The sequence below is a fragment of the Pantherophis guttatus genome, chromosome 18 (assembly GCF_059756535.1).
Source record: "Pantherophis guttatus breed Tessera chromosome 18, ASM5975653v1, whole genome shotgun sequence".
In the NCBI taxonomy this organism is placed as follows: Eukaryota; Metazoa; Chordata; class Lepidosauria; order Squamata; family Colubridae; genus Pantherophis; species Pantherophis guttatus.
The window spans coordinates 12,522,491-12,550,264 of NC_142080.1; the positions used below are offsets into that span (position 1 = coordinate 12,522,491).

The window sequence follows — 27,774 nt, forward strand, 5'->3', positions numbered from 1 at the left end:
GCTCAGTGGCAGACTTAGCCAATCAAAGAACAAAGTTGATCAGCCTTAATCTTGGTTAGGTTCTTTTGAGATCTAGCACGTTGAGGGACACCATCACAGTGGGTCATTCCATAGTGACCCCTAGCTTTGCTCCCCATAATGTCGCTAATGTTATCAAGGGGGTTATCCAAGGGACCCTCCATATCCCATCCCTATTATCTTGGGGAGTAAGAGGCCCCTTGGGTCATGACACCAGCTGTCCCCCATGAGAACATAATGCGGTGATGTCACAGCCCCTGGGGCAGAGATATAAAGGCAGAAGGGATGAGAGGGGAGCTGTGGAGAGTTGAGGAGAGTAGAGGATAGTTGAGTTCAGTTGAGTTGTGTTGAGCAGAGTAGAGCAGAGCAGAGCGGAGGGGAGTGTTCTACTTTGTCAAATACCTCGCTGAAGCCTTTCAACTTTTATTTCTAGTCTGTCTTTCACAGTTACGTTGTTGGTAGGTTGGGCTATAGTTTCTTTTTGCATGCAAAGAACGAGTTAAGCAACTCTGCTTTCTCTCTGCTGCCTGTAATTTCCTTGCCGTCTTCTCTCTTTAGGGGACTTTTAGTTTGGTTGCTGTGCCAAACCAGACAGTTGTAGAGGTACAAAGGAGAGACTCCCAAATTCCTCTGTAGATCAGCAGCTCCTTGGGCAGTCTGAGCTTCTTGACCCAGGAAGAACATGTGATAAATAGAGATAGATAGATAGACAACTAGATAGATAGATAGATAGATAGATAGATAGATAGATAGATAGATAGATAGATGATAGATGATAGATGATAGATGATAGATGATAGATGATAGATGATAGATAGATAGATAGATAGATAGATAGATAGATAGATGATAGATAGATAGATAGATAGATAGATAGATAGATAGATAGATAGGAGCACCAAGGACCCCTCCTTTCAACCTGGAGTTACAAAACTTCTCCTTTATTGACAGGATCTCCATCCAGTTCAAGAACTCCCTCTTCACGAGAGGATGGACCACATGCTAAAAAAGTTGCCCTTCTTGAAGAAGGAGGACAGCAAGGAGTCCCATCCACAAATTACGAATAATGACCCATGGCAGTGGAACAGTCACTTCTCTGGCTCCCACCCGTCCACTTCTTCGGCCACTCAAAGAACCACGCAGGTCTTGCCCCTTCTTGTAAAGGGTTCCCCAGCTCCAGTGGACATGAGCAAGAAGGTGCAGCCTCCAGCACTGGTGCTGCCAGAATTGGTGCGCAGGACCCCTCTGAGGGCTTCTCAGGGGGAAATGAAGCCTGGCCTCAAAGAGCCCCCTCCCTTGCCAAGGAGGCCCGAGAGGGAAAGGGCTCCGGGGAGAAAAAGCTCTCAAGACACCATCCTTCCCTCATATCCAGGTATAGATGCTACAGGGCTGGGCTACCTATGGAACCAGCCTTGTCCTATCACATCAGCCCACCCCACACAATCAATCCATCCATCCCTCCATCAATCAATCCATCAGGACAGAGCCAGAAGGGACCTTAGAGGTCTTCCTTCTCCAGAGACCAATTGCATTAAGCAATAAGTTTCTCTTCCTACCTTCTAGTGCTTTGGAAAATAAGTTGGCCCCCTCCTCTGTGTGCCAGCCCCTCAAATACTGGAAGACTGCTCTCATGTCACTAGTACACCCTTCCTTCCTTTTCCTAACTACCCAAATCCAAATCCTGCAATCGTCCTTCATCAGGTAGGGACGTTATGGTGCAGACTCCATCAGTCAAAGAGTTTCGACTGTGGGGCCTAGGAAGAGGGTCTTCTCTACTGCTGCCACTGTATTAGGGAACATCTTACCCTCAGAGGTGAGGAAAGACCCCTCCCTCTTAGCCTTTTTCAAAGGCTAGATCTAAATTATAAGATTACAACATCATGAAATTTCAAAGCAATAAAAAATTCCAATTCCATATATAAGATGGTTGTCTAAGGACAGGAAGATCAGGGCCTCGAGACTTATGACACGTTTGACCCCTCCCTCAGGCTCAGCCTGGTGATCCACTACGCACTCCTTGTCTCTCTCTGCTTTGAGAAGGCTTGTCCTGTCGAATTGCCCATCAATCTCTGTCTGTCTCTTCTTCTCAGAACTCTCTGACGAGTCTTTCAAAAATTTATGGGAGAGCAGGAAGCCATTAAAAGGCAGACCCGTCAAAGAAATCTTGGATCTCATGGACGAGAGAGAAATATTAGAGACCATCTTGGACCATCTTCGTCCTTTCCAGGTAAGCAGCTGGGTTTGTGTCGCGGTGGGCCCTGAGGTCCATCGTGGAGAGGGTCCAGAAGCCAGGGCTGCCTCGGTGGAGATCATTTATCCCAAAAGTAGACAAATGTAGTTATGGAGAATTTGCTGAACTAGGGGGTCCTTGCTGGAAGGATCATGGAACGACCATGGAATGATTGCCTCAACCATTTTGGACTCCACCTCAACATCAAGACAGGATACTTAGGGACTGTCACCACCCCTGGAATGCTTCAAATCAATGGAGAAAACCTAAAGAAGGTGGACATTTTTTGGTATCTGGGATCCCACCTCCAATGTCAATGGTGACATCAATGGCGAGGTGAGAGCAAAGGAGAATGCAGCCTGGATACGTTGGCGAGAACTCACCAGTGTGTTACTGGACAGACGAATGGCCACCCATCTTAAATCTAAGACCTACAAGACAACCATCCGCCCTGTTGCACTGTCTGGCACTGAATGCTGGGCAGCAACAACAGGGACCAGAAGCTCTCTGCATGCCACGGAAATGCGAAATGGTCCTGAGTGTGAGAAACAGTCCATTTTTTTCAGTTGTAAACTATCCTTTATAACTTCGAACAGTCAGTAAATAAATGTTCTGACCCAAACACGACAAACCCTCTGAAGTGAACTCAAAGATTCCTTTATGAGGAGAGCCAGCAGCCCCGACAAAAAGTTTCTCTCTCACCACAGGCTAACAAGTCCATCCGGCAGGGAGAAGAATCGTTGTCTGCCCCATCTATTCATCTCCGCCCCCTGCCTTTTATCCCCAGAGCTAGGGAGGGGCTTCGCTAGCAGTGGTGGCTCGTCTGTCCCAAGGACCGGCCCATAGATTTCCACTGCTCTCCTCTCCTCTGCCTTCTGTGTATCCGCGCGTCAGGCACTGGACCCAGATGTTCCTCCTCTTCCTCATCCACCTCCAGACCTGCGGTCTGTTGACTCACCATCTGAGGGCTGACGGATGGCCCAGGCTCCTCCTCTGTCTCTCTCTCTGCCAGCCCCATTCCCTCTTCCCCCTCGGAGCTCTCAGGTTGCCTTGATGCTGGCCCTGACTCCCACGCCGCCTCCTCCTCCTCCTCCTCCTCCTCCTCCTCCTCCTCCTCCTCCTCCTCCTCCTCCTCCTCCTCCTCCTCTGATTCGGCTGCTGGAGGGCCACAACAATAAATGGTGATAAATCAAGTTCTCACAATTTGTGGCAGAGATTTTCCAACCGTTCATCTCAAAAGCTGCCTCAGCTCCAGCTGATACAATCCGGATGGTCCTTGTTACGTGCTTCGTGTCTGTCCCAGCTAGAAAAGTCAAATTACTTATAATATGCATCCGGACGCAGAAGGGAAACCAATCCTCCCCTTGGAAACACACAGAAAGCTGTTCCTTCCTCTGCTCCTTCACTTTCTCACAACTTCTTTTTTGTTGTTCTTGTTGTTGTTGGCAAAGCAGATTCCTTCAGACCACAAACTGCCCAGGAGGAAAACAAGCGCATTGCCGCCCATCGACCAGAAGCAAAGCACGTCCCAGGTCTTGTCTAAAGACAAGGTAAATATGCGGAGGTTTTACACTTTTAGGGCCGCAGTTATCTTAGATGCAACATCAGAAGAGGACAGCTTGCCATGGCCAACTCACCGTGGCTGCCCACGAGCCACAGCAGACTCACCGCGGGTTAATTCAACCATTCCGTTCTCTCCAATAATGTTAAAAATCATTTTAACATTTGTCGTTTATGTTTCATTTGTCCCTCCTTTGAGGCCTCCTTTCTTTGACGCTTCTGTTCCACCATTTCCTCGATATTAGACAGACAATGAATAATAGAACTACAGACTTGGAAGGGGGCCTTGGAGGTCTTCTAGTCCAACCCCCTACTGAAGGAGGAAACCCTTTCCCATTTCAGGCAAACGGTTGTCCAATCTCTTCTTAAAAGCTTCCAGTGATGCAACACCCACAACTTCTGGAGGCAAACTGTTCCACTGGTTAATTGTTCTGACTGTTTGGAAGTTTCTCCTTGGTTCTAGATTGGTTCTCTCCTTGATAAGTTTCCATCCATTGTTTCTTGTCTTGCCTTCGGGTGCTTTGGAGAATAGGCTGACCCCCTCCTCTTTTTGGCAACCCTTGAGGTATTGGAACCCTGCTATTAGTGTAACTCTTGTTCCCTGGTGAGTTGGCCACGGCAAGTAGGCCATGGCTAGTTGGCCATGGTTAGTTGGCCAAGCCAAGAGGGCCATGGCAAGTTGTCCCAATCCACCACGGAGAGCTAATGCATGTAAAAAGATGAAGCTGCCAGATCTCCACAGAAACCATAAAGGATCTCAGGACGGCCAAACAGAGAATCAGCAAAGGGCACCTATGGGGATGGGGGAGGGGGGTTAAAGTAGCTTTTCAAGAAGAAGAAGAAAGTCAAAATGGCAATTATTGACTTATTAGATTCGTATGCTGCCCATCTCCCCGATCAGGTCACCCAGGACCAGTTTCCGTGTGCTTGACCACACGGAGTCCTTTTCTGATCCTAATTTCTCCTATATTTCCTTTTCCTGGCCGTTTGGTGGAGCTCCCTAGGACTCACGGACTCTTTTTCCCACCTTCAGATTAGCCTCTACAAATATTATGGCGTTAAACTGCGAAACTCAACACAGAAGGACCTGGTGACGGAACAGCTCCAAAGCCTTCTAAGTTTTTCACTCCAGGAAGAAACAGACCGAGAGGTGAGTGGCAGTGGGATGCCTGCGGGGGCTGAGACCTCCATCTTTGTGGGGTCCTTGGGGCTCTCTGAGCTTGGATGTTTTCTTGCAGACGTTTAGTGACCCAACTAGGTCACCTCATCAGTGCTAGAAGAGAACAGGTTTTGCAGAATAGAGGTGAAGGGAGGAGGAGGAGGAGGAGGAGAATTGTGGGGTCCTTGGTGCTCTCTTAACTTGGTTGTTTTCCTGTAGATGTTTCATGACCCAGCTAGGTAACATCATCAGTGCTAGAAGAGAATGGGGGTTACAGAGAGGAGGAGGAGGAGGAGGACTGTGGGGTCCTTGGTGCTCTCTGTGCTTGGTTGTTTTGTTGCAGACATTTCATTACCCAGCTAGGTAATTTCATCAGTGCTAGAAGGGCCTGGGGTTTGCAGAGAGGAGGAGGAGCAGGAGGTGGAGAAGGGGAGGAGAAAGCGGAAGGTAAAGACAAAGGGTTAGGTGCAAATAAGAGCCTTGGTGGTGCAGCGGACTAAAATGCTGTTAAGTAGCACGTAGCTGCCAGCTGCCGGCAATTACTGTGAGTTCAAATCTCACCAGGCTCAAGGTTGACTCAACCTTCCATCCTTCTGAGGTAGGTAAAATGAGGACCCTGATTGTGGGGGCAATAAGCTGACTTTGTATTTAAAAAGAACACCGCTTGGGGGGGGGGAAAGCCCTACTAAGCAGGTCTATACAAAAGTATGAAGGCTATTGCTTAACGCATTGTAAGCCGCCCTGAGTCTCCGGAGAAAGGGCGGCATCTAAATCGAACCTATAAATCAATAAATGTCCTAATTCACAAACATCGCTTTGCCTAGGGAATCTCGGAATCCATTCGAATGGCATCCTTTTGCCACCTGCCTGAGATTCTGGTGGCCCTGGAGGAGGCTGGCCAGTTCAGGCAGACAAAAGGACCGTTTGCAGTAGAAGCCCCCATTGAGGTAAGACCAGGGATGGGGTTGCAAGGTCTGAAACTCAGTGCAGAAGGAGGCTGGGGGATTCTGGGAAGGAAAGTCCAATGTGCTTAGAAGGACTTAGGCTCCAGGCTGTCAGGTCTCCTCAGATTGGTCATAGATCTCGTAGATGTAGGTGGTGCTGAAATTCTCCATCTCCATCTCCTGGAGAACTATTTTATAAGGCTAGAGAAGATTAGGAGCTGCCCCAACAAACACCTCAAGTAGACCCAAAGGTGCTTTTTCCAAAGGCTTGGGCTTGGTTTTTTCCTGAAGACATTTCGCTTCTCATCCAAAAAGCTTCTTCTCTTTTGACCCAAGTCAGACCTGAAGAAGCTTCTGGGATGAGAAGCGAAACCTCTTCAAGGAAAAACAAAGTCCAGTTGCCTTTGAAAAAGCCCCTTTGGGGCAACCGTGACCTGGATGACTAAGAAGCTCCATCAGTTTCCATCCATTGCTTCTTGTCTTGTCTTCTGGTGCTTTGGGAAAGAGTTTGACCCCCTCGTCTTTGGACTGACAGGACTCACAGACTCTCTCCGAGAGATGGATTCGGACCACATTAATACTCTGCTATGGCCAGGCAGTCCTGGGAGCGCAAGTAGAGGACATGATGCCTTTCCTGGACAACATTGTCTCAGAAATACTCTATCAGTATTCCAGCATGAAAAAGGTAGGCAGGTTTCCACCCTCTACTTCTCTTAATGCTGAGTTTAATCACAAGAACAATTATAATCCGGAGTCCTTAGCTTGTTTGATTTCTTAAAGACATTTCATGACCCAACTAGCATGTTGTGGGAGAGGAGGAGGAGGAGGAGGAGGAGGAGGAGGAGGAGGAGGAGGAGGAGGAGGAGGAGGAGGAGGAGGAGGAGGAGGAGGAGGAGGAGGAGGAGGATCTATGGTCTTGTTGCATTTATTATCCTCAAGGCAGCGCTCCTGCATTACACTCTTTCTTCCTTTCCACACAACAACTCTGTGACGTGTTTTGGATTGAGACTGGCCCCAACTCACCTAGCTGGCTCTCGTGCCTAGGGCGGGACTTGAACTCACAGTCTCCTGGTGATTGGCCCAAAGACAGTTGGCCTTTTTCCCTAAGGAGGAACTAGAACTCACCATCTCCTGGTGATGGGCGCAAAGTCTCTCAGCTGCCTTTCATCCTATAGTGGGACTAGAACCCAGAGTGTCCAGTGATGTTTTGATTGGGGGCCCCCAGAGTTCAACCAAAGACAATCGGCTACGTAAAGGTTTCAGTAAATAAATACATCCTCTTCCTTCTGGTTTCTTTTCATTCCCACTGGGGTTTTCCAGGACGAAGGGCTGAAGAAAGCCTTCATGAGGTCCATCATCATGATCACCAAAGCTGTTGCCAACAGCAGGAGGCAAGACCTCGATTTGCCCCAGAAACAGGAACTGGTCACAAACATCGTTGTAAGTGGGGAGAGGGGGGGAGGCAGGTGCTCCTGGGCGTCTTTCTTTTTCGAAGTGAATTTGAACCGAATTGAATGCCAATCAATGGAGCCTGAAAGGTTTTGTTGCTAAGAGGGACATTTGTTAAGGGAATTCTGCCCATTGTACGACCTGTCTTGCCACCGTTGTTAGCCGAATCATTTTCGTTCAGTTAATCGCACGGCTGTTAAGGGAATCTGGCTTCCCAATTTTATATAGGTCATCAAGAGGCCACAGTTACCCACCCCTGACTTAAATCATGGTCACGGGACACTGCAAACTGCCATCAATGCAAGCTGGTGGCCAAGTGACCGAAATGGGGTCACAGGATCGCTGAGGAAGGGGCGCCTCTCGGAACTTGGCATCTGGGTCATAAGTAGTCCTGAAGAGATCCCTCAAAACTTTAAATGGTGGCTAAGTGACCAGTTGTAAGCTGGGGACTTCCTGTGTCAACCAGAAAAAGCGTAGGGCTGGGAAGAGGGCCAGCTGGAGGGTGGCCATATCTCAGGTTCTTTCTTAGATGGGTTTCCTTCTCTTTTCAGGAAGTCATTGAAGATGAGTCCGCGAGACCCTTGTCCATCGAAAATCTCCATCAAGCGATCATCACCATCACCTGCATGAGGTATGTACCTGCCAAGAGACAGAGAGAGAGAGAGAGAGACAGAGAGAGAGAGAGAGACAGAGGAAGGAGGGAGGGAGAGAGAGAGAAATCCTGCATCCTGTTTTGGTCACCACAATATAAAAAAGATGTTGAGACTCTAGAAAGAGTGCAGGGAAGAGCAACCAGGATGATGAGGGGAGTTCTGATATTTGAGGGGCTCTCAGAGAGAGGAGGGGGTCAACTTCCCCTCCAAAGTAGCTGAGAGCATGATGAGAAGCGATGTATGGAAGCTTATCAAAGAGAGATCCAGGAGAAATTTCCTGACACCGAGAACAATCCATCAGTGGAACAGTTTGCCTCCAGAAGTTGGGGGTGCTCCATCCCTCGAGGTTTTCAAGAAAAGAGGGGACAACCATATGACTGGGATGGTTTAAGGACCATCAAGCAAGGGTTGGAGTAGAAGACCTCCGAGGTCCCTTTTAGCCTAATGAGTCTATGATCTTCTCACCCTCCTCCTCTTTTCTCGTCTTTCATCAGCCGTATGAAGCCCCCCTTGAACTCCGAGATGAGGTCTAAAGTGGTGAGAAAAAGCATCCAGAAGGTGTTTTCCTTGCCGGCTTACCTGGTGACAAAACTGAACGTGAACGGCCCAGGACAACCAGCTCAAACTCAGGTGAGCAGTCCAGATGGAGCCAAGCCATCTGAGATCCACCTGGAAATAAGCATGATTCAAAATCTCCTCCAAAACTCTGGATCCATCCATCGAGCCCAATGTCCTTTTGTTCCTCGTGTTCAGCCGAGAAAGCATTTCCTCCAACTCTGGAAGAAAAACCAGCCCTGCAAGACGGGCCACTCCGTTGATTGCAGAAGGGTGGACTTCAACTCCCAGAAGTCCGTGGCTGGCTCAGGATTGTTGGGCGTTGCAGTCCACCAGTCGTCCTAAAAGGGCCATAAATTCCCCAGCCCTGGATTTCTTCCTCTTTCTTCCTTTACACCACTTCTTCCTTTAGATATTCTTTTTCTCCTTCTAGGATTTTTATGACCAGATGGTGACCACCTGCAACACCATGCTCACCGCCTTGCTGTCCGAGGCTCCCAATTTGGATTCCCTGCAGGATGTCTTGACGGTAAAGAGTGATTCTTTCTCGGGGTTGGTCAGCCAGATGTTTAGGCTGGATTTGGCGATTCTGTCCAGCTGTCGAGCCCCTCCCAAGGACCCGGGATAGGCAAATGTGGCTGTTGGGTGGACAACTCGTCCCATGGGACAATTCAACCATTCAATTGAACTCATTTCAATAGTTAAAAAATGATGTTCATTTTTGTCATTTACATTTGTTTTGTCCCTCCTCTGGCATCTTTTCACTAATGATTCTATTCCACTATTTCTCTGATATTCGTGTCTCTCTTGTCCCACGGCAAGGAGGAAGGGAGGGAGGGAGGGAGGAGATGATAATAAGAGTGAGGGAGGGTCTCAGGGAAGTCCACAGGTGCCCCTGACACGAGAGACGTTGAGCTGGCCACTCCCACCTCGGCCACGCCCCCCTCGAGGTCAAACACAACCTTGATTCGGCCCTCCATGAAATCGAGTTTGACACCCCTGTCATAGAGCCTCGCAGCTGTTCCGAGTAAAGCTGCCTTCTGCAATTGACCGATGCAGATTATGTCGATGCCGATGGGATTCATTTTAGCAACAGAAATTTTGGACTCATTGTGGTCATAAGTCGAGGACTACCTGTATTTGTGATGGTTGCAGCATCCTGGGGGGGGGGTGTCACCTGACCACCATTGGCGAACTGCCCAACTGGCTTCCGACAAGCCAAAGTCTACGGGGAAAGCGAGATTCGGCTAATGACTGCATTATTCACTTAAGGACCACAGGGATTCGTTCAACCCTGGCAAAAAAAGGTCATAAAGCCAGTCACAAGTCGCCTAACATCCACCTTGGTAAGCACCCCAAATTCTGGTCGTAAGTCAAGGACTACTTATACAGGAAGTCCTCGACATACAGCCATTCATTTAGGGACCGAGCTGGGATGCTGCAGCCGTCATAAAGATGAGTCATTGGCCAAGTGTTCAAATTTTGATCATGTGACCATAGGGATGCTGCAATGGTCATAAGTGTGAAGAATGGTCGTAAGTCCCTTTTTCAGTGCCATTGTAACTTTGAACAGTGACTAAATACTAATAGCACTTAGACTTACATACCGCTTCACCGTGGTTTACAGCCCTCTCTAAATGAGGACCCAGGTTCTTCTCCTATCTGGGTCCTCATTTGACCGACCTGGTAAGGACGGAAAGCTGAGTCAACCTGGAGCCGATCAGGATGGAACTGCTGAACTTCTGGCAGTTGGCAGAATTAGCCTGCAATACTGCGTTCTAACCACTGTGCCACCACGGCTCTAAATGAACTGTTGTAAGACTAGTTGTATTCCAGAAATCTTCAATTGCTACTCTAGTTTTCAGTCTAAAATAGACCTCAATTGACCAATGTCTCAAATTTGTTGAGCTCCTTAGATTTTCTCCCCAGTCCTGGCAACTTCTGTGGCTCTTCCAACTGTGAATCACAAATTCTTCCTTTCCTCCTTCTCCTCCTTTGTTTTTCCTGGCAGCACATTAATCCCTGGATTGAATCTCCCAAGAGACACGAGAGAGAGAGGGCCATCAAGAGCATCAGACACCTCCTGAAGTTCGTTTCTGAAAACGTCAATTTCGACGTAAGTCACCGTTTGGGATGCGCAGTGAGATGTTTTCAAAGAAAGGAAGAAAAAGAAGAAAGTCCTGCTGCCTTTTGGAAAAAGCATCTTTGGGATGTGACCAGGAGGATATAAGGAGTCCCGCTTGATGAAGGGGTTGGAGGAGAAAACCTCCACAGTCCCTTCCAGCAATTGAGGTTCTGGGATTCTAAGGTTCTATGATTCTGGGATTCAAAGATTCAGAGATTCTGAGATTCAGAGATTCAGAGATTGTATGATTTAGAAATTCAAAGATTCTAGGATTCTAAGATTCTATTATTCAAAGATTCTAGGATTCACTGCTTTTATGAATCTATGACTATGATTCTAGTCTTCTAAGATTCAAATATTGGATAATTCTAAAATTCTAAGATTTTATGTTTCTAAGATTCTGTGATTCTAGAATTCTAAAAGGTAGGATTCTAGGATTCTGTGGTGCTATGGTTCCTATGCTCTGATTTCAGTTGGCTGAAACCTTCATGAGCCCCCCTTCTCATCTTTCCCCTCCTTTTTGCTTCCTTTCATTAGCCCACAGGTGACTTTTCTTTGCTGGGACAGCTGGTGGCTTTGCTGGGCCTGCACGTTGGCGACACCAGCAAAGAAGTTGGCCAGACGTCCGCAGAGGCCGCCTACCACCTCCACCGCCTCATCATGAGCAAAATGGGTGAGAAAGTTGGACTCCAAGGGCTGCCAGGAGCCCAGGGATGCGCACTGCCCAGGAGAGCACTGGGTGGCACAGCTTGTGGCGTGACCAAGACCCCGGTCGTTTGCCTGGGCAGAGATGCCTGGAATTGGCCGTTGGTATTGGCACCTCTCAGGGCCAGGGGTCATTTGAAGACTGAGTTTCTCACGTTAAGTGGATCCGTTAGGCCAGTGGTCGGCAAACTCATTAGTCAACAGAGCCAAATATCAACAGTACAACGATTGAAATTTCTTTGGAGAGCCAAATTGGTTAAACTTAAACTAGATAGGTAGGTACATTGTTATTAACTTAATTAGGGTACTCCTAAACTGGCCTTTGCTAAGAACGTCCTCAATCTGATGGAGGTACGTTCGCTGAGGTCGACCCCTTCCATCTCTCCCATCCACACTCGTCCTGTATACTTCTTTCGTCTATCTCCTTTCGTTCATCCTCTTTATATGTCCAAACCATCTCCTCGACACTACATCTTCTTTCACTCCACAACATTCCCTAAAATTAACTTAATAAACTTTACTTAAAGTTTTAAGTCTTAGTTAAACTATAGGTACGTTGAATAAAACTTGATCTCATACTTAACAACGATATTATTTATTGATAAAATTAAATTCCTTACAATTGACCTTACAATATCCATAAAATTAAATCATGACAATGACTGACAAACACTAATGTGAACAATGGCCTTGCATCTCCTTGGAAAGTTTGAGTAAGTCAGGTTTGTATGTTGTTTTTAATTTTAGGCACGATTCCAGGTTCTCATCAATAAGACAACTTCTCAATTTACTCTTTTTTTTTTTATTGAAAAAGTTTTCAAATACAAATTTCCCCCCCTTTTTTTTCCCCTCTCCCTCCTCCTCCCTAACCCCCCCTCCCCACCCATCCCCCCCTGTGACTTCTTCATAACAAAAAAAAAAAACCTAATTCATAACAGATTACTTACTCCCTCCTCTAGATATTGACCTTTACTTACTAAAAATATTATTAATATTATAACATCCCCCTTTATCCATACATTTCAGAAAAGAGAAAAGAAAGGGAAAAAAAAAAGACATTATACTATGACATTATAGAATAACTTCTCCACTTTAAAACTATACAATAAGTCCTACTTTAACATTTAATCTTCTATATATATTAGTATAACATTTCAAAGTGGCCTTCCCCATAAAATCTAGTTTAACATTTATTCCACTCTATCCATTTCCTCCACTCCCCTAAATATATCACTTAAAAATCCCTTTTCTTAGACTAATCAATCTACTAACTAGCTTATTCACCCACTATCATGCAAAATTACCATACACAACATTTCTTAATATCTTTGAATCACTGCCCACACTACTTAAAAATATATGTCTATATTTTCCATTATATCTAAATAAAAAAAAAGAAAAGACAATGACTTTAAATTTATAATCCATGTAGTATCTTCTTTGAGGTCTTTCCACTGGATTGGTAGAACCAACATCCATAATCGGGTAACATAGCTTACTGGTGCAACAGTTTATTCAGGATCTTCAATCATATCTGCCCCCGTCAGTAGTAAATATCTTCTTATATGTATAAAAGTAAAAACAACCACCCGAGTGACATTATAATTATATTCCATATAGTAATAATTGTGGGTTTCATCAGGATTATTAATTCCCATCATCGTAGTGGGTAACAACCCGATCTTCTGCATGCCCCAGCATAATTCTCTTGCCTTGTAATTCAAGATAATATAATATGTTTATCAACACAAAAAGAAATTCCAAAATGGATAATTCAAATCCATCAGTTTAAGGCTCGTTTCACGTCCCCAAATTACGGCCATGCAGAGATCTGCCACAATCCTCAGGATGATATTAACCAATACATCGCCTCTTCTGTGTTTACACATAATCATTCATATTTTAAAGTCACTGGCTTCACTGTTGCCTAATTTAGAAATTTCTATTTTTATGCCACCTATTTCTTTTTTTCTTTTCTTTTTGTGGGTTTGGTTTCCATCCTGGTTTCCTTTCTACAAATTGTGTATCATCTGGTCGGTTTTTATTCTGCTTTGTAGATTGGTCTTGTTGGTTTTGTTTTTGTATCTCATGTTTCTTTTTTATCCCTTGTACATCCCCTAATTGGTTTCCATACTTATCCTTGCCTTGATAAGTCATCACATTAATGTTAGATGCCACTTCTCTCAAATTTGTAGATAGTCCAGCTGGGGTATCCAATAAATCCAAAGGCAATTCATCTAGTACAGTCTCTGTAATTCGATATTTTACCTTTATTTCCGGCTCCTTCTGCTTATCCTGTATTATACCTGAAGATATTAAGTTCATTTTCAACCTATTTTGATAAAATTCTTCCGCTCTTTCAACAGTATTTAGCTGATATCTTTCTCCTTGGTATCTAAATATAATACCAACTGGGGCGTCCCACCTGAATGAGATATTTCTCTTTTTTAACTCATTCACCAGAAAACCAAATTTCTTCCTTTCCATCAATATCTTAGGTGGGAGTTCCTTGTAAATCCAAATCTTTCTTCCATACAATTGCAAATTAGAATTGAAGGAATTTTGCACGATATTATTCCTAATTTCTTTGTCTGTAAAATAAATCACCACATCTCTAGGCAATTGCCTTTGCTTGGCAATCCAGGAGTTAATTCGATAAACTCTGTCAATCCTACAAAACACTTCGTCAGGTTGAACCTTTAGAATCCCAGCTAGAAATTCAGAAGATATTTTCCTTAAATCCTCTCTATTATTTTCCTGCAAACCTCTTAATCTTATCGCATATTCTGTGAAATTATATTGTACCATTAAAATCTCTTTTTCAATCTTCTGTTGCAGATTTTCTGCATTACCATACTTTTGATCAGCATCAGCGATGTTTCAACAGGCTTGGAAAGTGAATCGAAGTTTCTCTTTCAAAATCTTGAGCAAAAAGAGATCATTGGTTTTCGAATGAAATAACTTCTTCTAACATCGAAAAAATGGTGTTTCCTTTCCCCTGTAGTTTACGATTAAGCTGATTCAAATGAGACGTAATATCTACCATGAAATAAAATTTTTGGATCCACTGATCGTTCGTTAGTTCTGGATAGCGAATCCCCTTCTCATGGAGAAATGCTTTAATTTCTGTTAATAAGGAAGCGAAACGTTTCAAAACGTTTCCTCTTGATAACCAACGTACCTTGTTATGCAGCAGAAGATCGGCGTACTCGCTCTCCATTTCAACTAAAAATCCTTTAAATTGGTGATGATTAAGAGGTTTAATCAGTATATTCGAAGACATTTTGACTGTTCTGTCTTTCACTGTTTTAGCAGACAATGGTAACTCTTTAATTTTTTTTAGAATATCGGCTTTGTTCTTAAAATCCCGAAATAGCTCTTCGGATGCATTTATAAAACAACTTTTTATGTATTCGCCGTCTGTATATGGTTTTCCTCTCTTAGCAATCTTTTGACTAACCACAAAACTTGCAATATTAACATTGTTGGAAGATTGAATCCAGTAATCAAATACAGAACTTGATTTTTCTTGACTCTTCTGAAGTTCCTCAACTGCTTTCTTCCTTGCATCACCGACAGGATATTTACTACTAAATGGCACGTGTTTAGTTTTAAAGTGTCTCTCCAAATTTGATTTCTTGTTATGCACCAATTTTTCCTGACAAATGAGACAGGTCGGAAGGCCATTTAAGTTTTGAACAAACGCGAAAGTCTCGGTCCATTCAACTTTAAATTCATGGTTTTCGTCTTCCGTTTTTCTTTGCTTCTTCTTTGTAGCCATGTCAAACAGGGCACCTAAAAAAATGTTTCATTTTATAATAATAAAGCCACCAACACAAAATAATTACAATTCTTAAATTGATGACAAAAATACCTGTAGGATTTGCAGCTGGTTGGAAAAATACAGGTAACTTTATGCTCCGAGTAGTTACTTTTGTCACCCGCGCGTAATTGGCGGATGCGACTAGCACTAACCACTGCACAAGGAGATTGCTGACTGACTGGCTGACTCAACTCGTGCATGAATCGCGTGCGCCTCTCCCACGCTGCGTATCCCATGGCCCACCTGCGCCGCGTCTCCCGTCTCCCGTCTCTCGCCCGCAAGACACCCCCACTTCTTCTAATGCCACTTCTTCAGAATAGACTCGCCCAGGCCGAAAACCGACTTCTGCGCATGGGCCACGAAGTTCCAATCGCACTGTGCGTGCGCGCCCGCAGGTGGTATTTTGTGGAAGAGCCACACTCAAGGGGCCAAAGAGCCGCATGTGGCTCGCGAGCTGCAGTTTGCCGACCACAGAGTTAGGCTAGGCATCTGCCATCAGCCAGCCTGGGCTTGTGAGTCTTGGCACATGGATTGGGTCTTAGCGTGTTTTGCAAAGCCACCTTTTAGTCATTGGATGGCTGCATGTATTGCAGGAAGCCAGAAAACGGGTTAACCAAGTTACGGGTTGAGTGGGCATTGTTAAGGAAAGAGCTAAAGAGGGTTTATAATTGCAATACATTATTTGTTAATTTTATAGTTTCAACCCCATTTTACGTGTCTTCTAATTTTTAATTGGGAGCCGTCCACAATCGGTTGAAAGACAGGCACTTATATCAATGGTTTACCTAAAGAAAAGGATCGGTTAAATTTGGCTAGTTAAAAGCTTAACCCAGTGGCAACTTTAAGCCATGTGGATTTCAATGCCCAGAATTCCCCAGGCAGCACACAATCAATTCACAACCTAATGCTTCATTTGCACATCAGACCAAGGTAGTCTGGGTTAAATCCGGTTAGATTCATTCATTCATTTGTTCATTCGTTTGTTGGTTCATTCCTTCATTCCTTCATTTATGTAATTTGTCTCTTATGTAGCCCTATATTTCCCCTCCATTTACAGTCCCATCTATTGTGTTAACCTAGAAAAGGGGTTACAGGTAGTCCTTGACTTACAACAATTCATTTAGTGACCATTCAAAGTTTAACCGGCACTGAAAAAAAGTGACTTGTGATTGTCTTTCACATTTACGACCGTTGCCGCATCCCCATGCTCACGGGATCAAAATCTGGACACTTGGCCACTGACTCCGATTTATGACGGTCGCAGTGTCCCAGGGTCATGTGATCCCTTTTGTGACCTTCTGCCAAACAAAGTCAATGGGGAAGACGGATTCACTTAACAACCGGGTTGCTAACTTAACTGCTGCGGCAATTCACTTAACCACGTTGGCAAGAAAAAAAATCGCAACCTGAGGCAAAACTCGCTTCATAACTGTCTTGCTTAGGACTCAATTGTGGCCGTAAGTCGAGGACTGCCTGTAATTGGACCACTAAAGAGGTCATTGTACCTGTTTCGTTCCTGATCAGTGAGATAAGAGAAAGGGGGGGGCAGAGAAAGAGGGAGCGAGGGGGGAGGAGGAGGACTGGTGTCTCTGAGCTTTGTTGTTTTCTTGTGAAGGTTTCATGACCCAACTAGGTAACGAGAAAACCACCGAGCCCAGAGAGCACCAGGGACCCCTCAGGTCAGCCCTGAGCTACAGATCTTCTCTTCTGTTGGAACGACTAAACCGGCCGTCAGACGAAGGATGTTCAGAAGTTCCGAATGCCAAAATCTGACCTTCTCTTGTTTTCCTCCCTCCAAAGCCAAAGAAATGGATGACAAACCTAGAAACAAGAAGGGGAAGGTCGTCACTTGGCTGAGGGAAGACTTCTCCTTTTCGGGCCCAACAATATTTTATAATAACGTCTCCAAAATGGCTACGGTACGTTTTCGTTCAGCATTTTGCCTGGCTTCTTATTGACCTTCCTTTCTCTCCTCCTCTTGACCTGGAGATACTCAAAAAAGTCAATATCACAGTGGGGACGGCAGGCTCCAAAGGCCGGAGGGTGGATATCCATCCCCCACAATGTCTAGGAGCAGGCGATCTCGGCTGCCATGTTGGCTTCTTTCACCCACATCCTAATATCACGTGGTGGATGTCATGGAATACGGCCTGCCTCTCTACATGGGGTGCTGTCCCCAGATACGGGTCAAAGTCTCTGGCTTGTCAAAACCCTGATGCATCTCTTCATGGTCTCCTTTTCTTCTTTCCGATAGGCCTTTGGCGAGCATCTGAGCCCGTCACAAATAAACGACCTGATCTTAAAAGCCCTGGCAGCTCTGACACACCTGGACAAAAACATTTCACACACTGCGGGACTCCTGCTCAATTCGTTCTTGGAAGAATGTGGGATGGACATGGAGGAGGTAAGAAAATGGCAGGGTTTGGAGCAAAAGGGATAGAGGAGATTTTGTAGAAAAGAAAGATGAGAATGGGTGAGACCTTGTTGACTTGGTGACAACACTTCGGCTGGATTTAAGAAGGCTAGGGTTGGATGGAGACCACCAGGTAATCTTAGGGCTGTTGAGAAAGTTGGTCATCCCTTGGATTTCTCTTTTGCCATAGCTGCCCATGATCCTCAAGGAGATCTACCGACGTCTCCCGAAGATCTTGGACCCTGCCACCAAACAACAAACGCTAAAGGCAGTGTGTCACCTGGCGTCCAAACGGGTGAACAAAGTCGTGGATATTCTCCTCGAGTGCTCGGTGGCGTGCGATGGGTAAGAAGAACCTCAAGGAGATGTGCCTCCTGTTTTCTTGTACTCTACAGAGATTCTCAACCATTTGCGATAGGGGTGAATATCTGTAGCTTGGGGTGGGCAGGTCATGTGCTGATTGGGGGGGAGGTTGCATTGGGTTGGTTGAGGGCCAGTGCAGTCGCTGGTTGGCTGTGCAGTCGATCTGAATTCTGAGAGCTTCCTAGGCTGGTTGTCTCCACCATCCAGGTCATGATTGTCCCAAAGGTGCTTTTCCAAAAGGCAGCTGGACCTCCTTGGTTTTTTAACTTTCTTGGTCGCCACACTGTAGAAACAATGCAGAGACTCTGAAAGAGTGCAGAGAAGAGCAACGAAGATGATTAGTGAACCGGAGCCTAAAACATATGAAGAAGAGTTGCAGGAATTGGGTCTCTCTAGTTCGATGAAAGGAAGGATTGAGGGGGGACAGGATAGCAGTGTTCTGATATCTGAGGGGCTGCCACAAAGAGGAGGGGGTCAACCTATTTTCCAAACCACCTGAGGGCAGGACAAGAAGCAAAGGGTGGAGACGAATCAAAGAGAGAAGCAACCTACAATGTGCAGAACTTTCCTAGCAGTGCAAACAATTAACCAGTGGAACAACTTGCCTCCAGAAGTTGCGGGTGCACCATCACTGGAGGTTTTCAAGAAGAGATTGGACAGCCATTTGTCTGAAATGGGATAAGATTTCCTGCCTGAGAAGCGGTTTGGAGTACAAGACCTCCAAGGCAGGGGTGAAATCCTCTGGTTTGGTCTGGTTCGCCCGAACCGATAGTAATAATTGCTACTGTTTGCCCGAACCGGTAGTAAGAAAAAACGCTTTAAAACGTACGACAATCAGCTGTGCCGGGCAATGTCGGAACCTTTTTGTAATTTCTAATTTCAGCATTTTTTTACTACCAGTCAGCTGTGAGAAAATCAGCTGTGCCTGATTGTCTGTGAGGTTCCTGTTTGTTGCAGGGGCCATTTTGTGTAAAGTCCAGCTGCTTCTGCATTGTATGTGAGTCAGTTGTGTAGCTTTTGGGTTACTTTTGTGTAAAGTGTGATCGTTTGCTTTTGAGCTCTCTGTGATTCAGTGAGGTTCTGCATTGTGTGTGAATCAGTTGTGCAGCCACGCCCACCCGGACACATAACCACCAAGCCACGGCCGCCTGGTCATATGACCACCAAGAAACGGCCACCCGGTCACATGCCCACCAACCAACGCCCACAGAACCGGTTGGGAACATTTTTGAATTTCACCACTGCTCCAAGGTCCCTTCCAACTCGGTCCTTCTGTGAAAAGCACCTTTGGGTTAATTCTGTAGACACACTGCTCCTAGAAACCTCCCCCCCCTTGACCAGTTCTGGGTTCTCTGGCACTTCCGGTGGCGCAGAGGCCCTCCTTTGAATGGCTACTAGACAAACGGTTGCAAGTCGAGAACTACCTGTAGCTTTATTTTTTTCCATGCCTTAAAGCAGTTCATTTGGCCATCGGTTCTCTAACCCTTTCTTCCGTTGGGGGGGTTAATCTATCTGGAATGGCCGTCTCTTTGAAAATGGGGAAAGAATCTGATTTTTTTCCCCAATCCATTTTTCCACCTGCACAGAAGTGCCAGGGAACTGTGGAGGGCGCTGGCTGCAGACCCCTATGCTAACCTGAAGATCATGAAGCCCCTCCTCAAAAGGCTTGATGACCACGAGCCCAGCACCGAAGCTATTGGGAGGGGAACAAGCAAATCCATCATGCCCATTGCGGTAAGCCCTCAACCGGTGGCTCTCCTTTCCTGAGATCTGCAGGTGGGCCAGGCCTGAGGAAAGGGGGAAGGGGCTGAGCAGAAGAGTCACCCTCGGGGGTCTCCTCATCAGGAGCAGGCACGCCCTGGCTGGAGGGAGGCAGAGGGCAAACTGGTGGGGGCTGAAATCGGAGCAAAATTTGAGGTAAGCCCCCCTTCCCCCCAAAATGCCCCATTGAAAGTAGAGGCATCTGTGGGCTTCCTCACCAGAACAGCTTTGATATTCATCCATCCATCCATCCATCCACCCATTCATCCAGCCAGCCAGCCAGCCAGCTCTATCATCTATCCACCCATCCATCCATCGGTTCATCTATTCATTAATCCATTCATTCATGTATCCGTTCATTGATTTATTCGTTTATTCATACATTCCTTCATTTATTCATTCCTTTACTCATCCAATCATTCATAATTCAATTGATTCCTTTATTCATTTCTTACGTTATTTCTTACAGAAATAACTAAAAAAGAGTTTGATTTAAGAAAATACATGATAGGAACCAACAAAGGCAAACACCCAACGGAGTACTTTGTGTCATATCTTATTTTAAATATTCTTAATCTGTATTTTTATTATGTGTTATATTGTTTTATTACATTGTTGTAAACTTCCCAGTGTCAGATTGCTCAGATGGCCGGTGGAGAAATTTAATTAATTAAGACCAATAGATTTGTAGTCCAGGTTTGAACTGTGGGGTCCTTGGTGCTTACTGAGCTTGGTGGTTTTCTTGCAGATGTTTCCCGACCCAACCAGTCTAACCCTACCTCTAAGCCTAACTCTTCCAGCACTGAGGATGTTACCTAGCTGGGTCATGAAACATCTGCCACAAAAAAACACACGCTCAGACAGCACCCAGGGCCCCTCCAAGGACCCCTAAGAGGTGGAGAGTCAAGAGCCCACTTAGGAATGAAGACAAACAGAGAAACGTGAGGTTACCGATCTCTTTGTCCCCAGTTCTGTCTCACTTGTGCTACTCGTTGTCTCCCTTTTGTCCTGTATCTACACCCCACTGGCCTCTCAAAGTCTGGAGGGGGTGTAGAATGGGAGTTTCAGAAGTCCCACTTCTAGCAACCTTTTGCTCCGTGTCTCAGACATGGACATTCCTGGCTCAGGTTTCATGGACATGAGGATTTTTTTCTTTCTCTGGGCACAATGAGAATGTATCTGCCGAACAAAACTCTGCATTGGCGACAAGAAGGGCATCCAGCCAGGAAAGCCTCAGCTCCATTCAGTTGCCCAGACTCCACCCCGCAAGGGATTAGGGGGTCGTTAAAAGAAGAAATAGATGATGATGAGGAATCTAAGTAACCTGATGAGCCCGAGCTGACTCTCCTCTCCTCCTGTTTCTAGGCCACCAATGCGCTCTCCTTCCTCCTCTCGCTTCCTGAGGCAGCAACCATTGTCCAGCATAAGTTCTCCAGCCTGCTCCTGGCGCTCGTGACGCACATCTATTTTCTGCTGGGAGCAGGCAAGAGCGGGTCAGAACAGACCTACCATCTGGGGTAAGGAATCTCCTGGGCCCAATCTGGATCCTTTCTCCATTTCTGCAAAGCTCAGGAAACAGTCGTTAAGTGAACTTTGTCCCATTTTGCAACCTTTCTTGCCAGAGTGGTTAAGTGAATCATTGCACTGGTTAAGTCCCATGGTCGTTAAGTGAATCTGGCTTCCCCGTTGACTTTGCTTGTCAGAAGGTCCCAAAAGGGGATCGCGTGACTCTGAGACACTGCGACCGTCATAAATATGGGTCAGTTGCCGAGAGTCTGAATTCTGACCACATGACCATAGGGATACTGTAACGGTCGGAAGTGCAGGGGGATCAGCTGAATGATTGGCACCAACTCTTCTGCCTTTGTTTCATTTAGCAACGCAGTCAAAGCCGTCAAACACCTCATCTTGCGCACCGGCTATCAGGAGGAGTTCAAGGACTTAGATATGGTTCAATGTTGGGCGATGCTGATGAGTCCTGAAAGTGTGTTTGAAGGCATTTTCCACCTGGTCCGGTAAGAAATTAAAAGTCAAAAGAGCTTGGCTACGAGGGGCAGTGGGTGAGAGAGGGAGGGGAGGCAGAGGGAGAGGAGGAAGAAGAGGAGGCAGAGAGATAGGGGGAAGGGGAGAGAGAGGGAAGGGGAGAGGGGAGAGGGAGAGAAAGAGGGAGAGAAAGAGGGAGAGAGACACACTGAAGGCAAAAGTGAGAGAGAGGAAAGATTAGAGGGGAGGAGAGGGAGGGGAGAGGGAGAGGGAGAAAGAGAGAGGGAGGGTGAAAGAGAGAGGGAGGGTGAGAGAGAGAGAGGGAGGGTGAGAGAGAGAGATGGAGGGTGAGAGAGAGAGGAAGGGGAGAGGGAGAGAGGGAGGGTGAGAAATTCTCTAAATGGAGTAATTCATTGAGTAATTCATTTATCGATCATTCAGCTCATGATTTCTCTAGCTTGGTGATTTTCTTCTCCCTAACCAGCAGATCTTGTCTGACCTCTCCATATTTATTCTCTTAGGATCTTGTTCAACTACTCGAAACATGAGCTGAAGGTCATGCTCCGACAGGCTGAGACCTACGTGCGCCACCCCGATTTAAGACACAAAACCATTGGGATGGTTTTCTTTTCGGAGGTGAGGAGACCTTGAGATGCACCCCAACCTTCTGGAGCTCAAGGAAAGTTGCCCAGGGTTCAACAGAACTTTATGGTTAGAAACTAGAAGTTGTGGGTTCTCCATCACTGGAGGTCTTGAAGAAGAAACTAGACAGCCATTTGTCTGACATGGTAGAGGTCTCCTGCTTCACCAGGGGGTTGGGCTAGAAGACCTCCAAGGTCTCCTGGTATTCTGTTAATCAGTGGAATGGCTTGCCTCCAGAAGTTGTGGGAGGGAGGGAGGGAGGGAGGGAGGGAGGAAGGAAGGAAGGAAGGAAGGAAGGAAGGAAGGAAGGAAGGAAGGAAGGAAAGAGATTGAGGGAGGGAGGATCGGAGGAAGGGAGGAAGGAAGACTCAATGACCCCAAATTCCTTTTACTTTTTGCATTATTTTTTGTATTCTTGCAACTATCATTTACACTACCTATCAGACAGTCACAAAAGGGATGACGTAACCTCGAAACACTGCGACCGTCATATATATATATATTTATATGCCGCCATTCTCCCGAGGGACTCAGGGCGGCTTACAAAAACAATATCCAATACAAATCACAATAAATTAAAATCAACAACCCAATTAAAACAATTTAAAATTATAACAATGTACACCCATAACGGATCAGTTAAGTTGACGAAAGAGCCACATCTTCAACTCAAATATGGACCGGCAAGTACCCAAATTTTGATCACATGACCATGAGGATGCTACCATGGTCATAATTCTGAAAAATGGACGTATCTCTTTTGTCAGTGCCGTTGTGACTTTCAGCGGTCACTAACCGAGGACTGTGTTTATTTTCTTTTTCTCTCCCCGTAATGGCTGAAAGTGGCATCCTTAGTCGAGGCTCTCAGGGAAGTTCTCTTCCTTGGCTTGGCTAACGCTCCATATCTCCACTCTTCTTCTTCAGCTGCTGTTTCACCCGGAAATTTGCCAATTCTTTGTCATCCAAGACATCCTCCAGGTGCTGAAGGAATGGATGACCCAGCCATATCCGCTGATACAGACTTTCAGCGTTAGAGGACTGGGGAACCTCATCCAACACCCGTTTGAGGTAAGAGATGGGGGGCAGGAAGGGAGTGGCTTCCAAGGTAGTAGCAGGTGTGACCTCGCTCTCTGGGAAGTCTACAAGGCTGGGAAGGAGAGAAGAAGGAGAAGAAGAAGGCAACCAGCAGAAAGAGGACAGCTAGAGTGGTGTCTCTTCTACAAAGATGGCTGCAACCCTGGAAGATCTGAAGGTGCAAGTAGAGGCCAGATCCTCTTGGAGGACATTTGTCTGAAATGGTATAGGGGTTCTGGCTTGAGCAGGGGTTGGACTCGAAGACCTCCAAGGTCCCTTCCATCTCTGGTATTCTGTTAAGGACCAGGGGAGACCTGAGAGCAGTCTTCCAGTATTTGAAGGGCTGCCCCAAAGAAGAGGGGGTCAACCCATTCTCCAAAGCCCCTGAAAGCAGAACGAGAAGCAGCGGATGGGAACTAATGAAGGAGAGAAACAACCTGGAACAAAGGAGAAATTTCCTGACCCTGAGAACAATTCATCCTTGGAACGACTTCCCTCCAGAAGTTATGGGTGCTCCATCACTGGAGCTTTTCAAGAAGAGTTTAGATAACCATTTGTCCAGCAGAGTCTAGGGTCTCCTGCTTGAGCAGGGGGTTGGACTGGAAGACCTCCAAGTTCCCTTTCAACCCTCTTCTTCTATGCTCTGTGGCCTTCTCTTGCATTTGTCATGATCGCTGTGAGACTCAGAGAACTCCAGTGACCGTTTAATTGCTCGTTTCTTTCCCTGCTTCCTCCAGAAGAACATCTTGGAACCCCTCTTGATGCCAGTGCTAAACTGCGCTTGTCACGAAGAGAAGACGGTGGCAAAAGAAGCTATAAGGACCCTGCATTTCCTCCTCAGGAACCTCGATATCAAAACCCATGCGGTGAAGGCAGTCAACCTCATTCCGCTCCTTCTGAAACATTTTCATGATGTAAGTCAACCAAATCATAACAAACTGGTTTTCCACCTCTCTCTCCCTCCCTCCCTCCCTCCCTCCCTCTCTCCCCCTCTTCCCTCACTCACTCTCTCCCTCTCTTTCGCTCCCTCCTCACTCCCTTCCTCCCTCTCTCTCTCTCTCTCTTTCTCTCTCTCTCTCTCCCTCCTTCCTCCCTCCTTCCCTCCCTCCCTCCTGCACTCCCTTTCATTCTCCCTCTCCCTCTATCTCTCTCTTTCTCCCATAAAGATGGGAGAAAGTCCAGAAGGAGCTGCTAAGATTGAACAACTCTGGTCTAGATCAGGATTTCTCAACCTTGGCAACTTTAAGAGGTGAGGACTTCAACTCCCAGAACTCTCCAGCCAGCATACTGGAGTTGGGCTCCCCATCTTTGGGGCAACCATGACCTGGATGATTGACCATCTCCATGGACATTGAACTGGGAATAGGTGTGCTCTGAACTTGTGTGTTCTCCTGCAAACTTCAAGAAACTTCTGCATGGCTATTCTGCTATTGGAGGGACTAACCTGTCTCTCTTCCTTCGTAGGACGACATCGAACTGAGGAATACCTCCATCACCATTTTTGGCATGCTCCTGAAAGGACTGAAGGAGTTACGGAACAGTAATATGGCCGAAAACATCCTGAACAGCCTTATTCCCCTCCTCATACAACTGTCAAATGATCGGACAAAAGAGGTGAGTTGAAGGGCTGGCTAAGCTGAGCTCCTGCTCTGATCATGCTACCTTCACAGAGACCACTCTGTACCCCCATCTTCACTCAGAGCAACGTGGTTGTACCACGTGGACACTCTGGAGAATGCAAAGACATTGTAGACAATCCTGAAGTTGTGGGGTCCTTGGTGCTCCCTGAACTTGGTTGTTTCCTTGAAGACCTTTCATGACCCAACTAGGTGACAGGATCTCCCTCTTTCCTCCCTCGGCCAGGTCTCCAGGAAGACCCTCGACTCCTGCGTGTCCTTTATGAACTGGGGGGGCTTTCCCAGCAACTTGTTTGACTATGAAATGTACACCAGTCTTCATAGCATGTACTCCAACATCTGCTACGTGGTTGTAAGTAGGAGCCAAGCTGGCCTGTTTTCTTCCAGATTAGAGTATACTAACCGTTTATTTCTTTATTTTGCCCTGCCTTTCTTATTTTTATAAATAGTTCAAGACGGTGGGCATCCCTAATACTTCTTCTTTTCTTCACAACAACCCTGTGAGGTGGGTTGCCCTGAGAGAGAGGGACTGCACCAAAGTCACCCAGCTGGCCATCGTGACTAAGGAGGGACTAGAACTCCCAAAGTCACCCAGCTGGCTTTGACCAAGAAAGCAGCCCCTTGGTAAAAAAAAAAAAAAAGCTCTATAGTTCATTGGCTTCTTTGTTGCCTTGTTTTCCCCAGATGAATAAATGCAAGCAAAACCTTCCTGCGATGTTGGATCAGATGCTGGGATTCCTGAGGAGCCGGAACTCTTCCCATCGCGAGGCAGCTGCCCTCTTAATTGGTAATCACCAATGCCAACTCTGGAAGGAGGGCAGGACAACCCAAGACAGGCGGGCGGCCTTATCACCAAAAGGATCTATGCAGAATTAAGCCATGTCGCTTAATCAGACTGGAAGCTGCTCTTATACCGTGTGGCTTCTCCGGAACGGCTACGATCGCGCAACAGTTTCTCAGGCAGTTCCTGCCCTCTTTCTTAAGGGTATCGCTGCCGTTGTTAAGTTAGCCACATGGTTGTTAAGTGAATCTGGCTTCCTCCCGGATTTGGCTCAGCCGAAGATCGCAAAAAGTGATCTTTGACCCCCAAGACACTGTAAGCGTCATAAATACGAGTCGGTTTGCCAAGCATCCGGATTTTGATCTTGATGTGGCAACGCTTCTAAGTGTGAAAAGCAGTCGTAAGTTCCTTTTTTCAGTGCCATTGTAACTTTGAATGGTCACTAAATGAACTGTTAGAAGTCGAGGACTACCTGGCCTGTATCCCTCTCTCTTGTATAGGCAAACCCACAGCCGTGGCTTTTTCTCTGGAAATATTTCCAGCTGGCCTCCCGTTCTAGTATTAACTGGATTCAAGGCTGCTTAGATTTTTTTCCAAGATGATGGTTGTTTGCACAGTCCTAGAACATAAAGTAATAGAGTTGGAAGGGACCTTAGAGGTCTTCTAGTCCAACCCCCTGCTAAAGCAGGAGACCCGATTCCATTTCAGACCAGTGGCTGTCCAATCTCTTCGTTAATCTCTTCTTGAAAGCCTCCAGTGAGGCCTGGAGACAAAAACAGAGGAAGAACGGCTACCCCTCGTCCTTCTTATTATTAGACAGACCCAATCCCTGGAACCATCCCGTAAAGTCCCAAAGCGACTCTTCCAAGTGGAAACCAATGAATGGCGCGTTTTTTTCCTGAATCAGTCGATTTAGCCGTCTCTGTTAACCCCACCAACGTTTTCTTTTTACGTGCCCAGGCTGCTGCGCGCAATACATGCAACCGGAAGTGATGACTTCAAAACAAATGAAAGAAGTTTTCCTGGGTGAGTTTCAAAGTTCCCTCGCTTGAAACAAGGAGTTTTTCTCCAGAAGCTCTGTCGCTGATCAGGGCTGGTTCTCACGGTTGATCCCGGAAATCCTTTGTTTTCTGGATTCGTTTCAGGTCTCCAGGATCTGCAAGGCGATTCCGAAGCCTCAGTGGCTCAGGCTGCAGCTGACTCAATGCAAGAAATCTTTCGGCAGTGTGGCCATCTGATCAAGCCGGGTCTTGTTAGTAGTCAACTCCTCTCCAGGGGCATCAGGAGGATCTCCGAGACCAAGCAATAATAGTTTCATAGTTTCATAGTTTCCATTATTGTCATGGCACCTCATAGAATGAAATTAAGTGCCATCCTCACTGTATATTATACTTTTTAAAAACCCTATAAAAATAAAACAAAAACACACTTCCTTCACATTGTATGCAATTGAATTAAAAAACCCTCGTATTGTATTCATATTGCACTGTACGTAGAATTGTATAGTTACTGCTCTGGGATAGAAGCTGTTTTTCAGCCTACTTGTCCTTGTTTTTATTGTCCTGTACCGTCTGCCAGATGGTAATAGTTCAAAAAGAGGGGGGCCCAGGATGAAATGGATCCTTAAGGATGCTTTGAACTTTCTAAAGCCAGCGGGAGCTATAAAGCTCTTCCAAAGTGGGGAAGGGGCAACCCATGACCCTCTGGGCACCTGCCTTCCAGCTGGTCTTTGGGGAAAGCGAGGAAGCATGAAGATAATTCTTACATCGCGAAGGACCACGAAGGAACGTCGCAGAAACAAGACCTGGCAGGGAGATTGTGGAAACAGGCCCTGGAGATAGACAGAACAATTTAATGTCAGAGAGAGGAGAAGGTTCCACGAGAAGGTCACAGAGCCAC

General features: G+C 46.2%; 1 protein-coding gene across 1 annotated transcript; it reads left to right on the top strand.

The window, feature by feature from the left end:
* Window positions 1–288: 288 nt before the first annotated feature.
* LOC148111591 (maestro heat-like repeat family member 5) lies at window positions 289–27,306 on the top strand. Its single transcript, XM_087880785.1, has 27 exons — window positions 289–476; window positions 970–1,390; window positions 2,109–2,245; window positions 3,703–3,798; window positions 4,842–4,958; window positions 5,792–5,914; window positions 6,447–6,596; window positions 7,232–7,351; window positions 7,912–7,991; window positions 8,508–8,643; window positions 9,002–9,097; window positions 10,580–10,684; window positions 11,231–11,366; window positions 17,022–17,140; window positions 17,476–17,625; window positions 17,825–17,979; window positions 19,584–19,731; window positions 21,124–21,275; window positions 21,636–21,773; window positions 22,263–22,377; window positions 23,308–23,451; window positions 24,195–24,371; window positions 24,922–25,071; window positions 25,321–25,446; window positions 25,779–25,881; window positions 26,836–26,901; window positions 27,021–27,306. The coding sequence occupies exons 2-27, from the start codon at window positions 1,009–1,011 to the stop codon at window positions 27,182–27,184; spliced, it is 3,585 nt and encodes a 1,194-aa protein (XP_087736911.1). The 5' UTR covers window positions 289–476; window positions 970–1,008; the 3' UTR covers window positions 27,185–27,306.
* The last annotated feature ends 468 nt before the right edge of the window (window positions 27,307–27,774 follow it).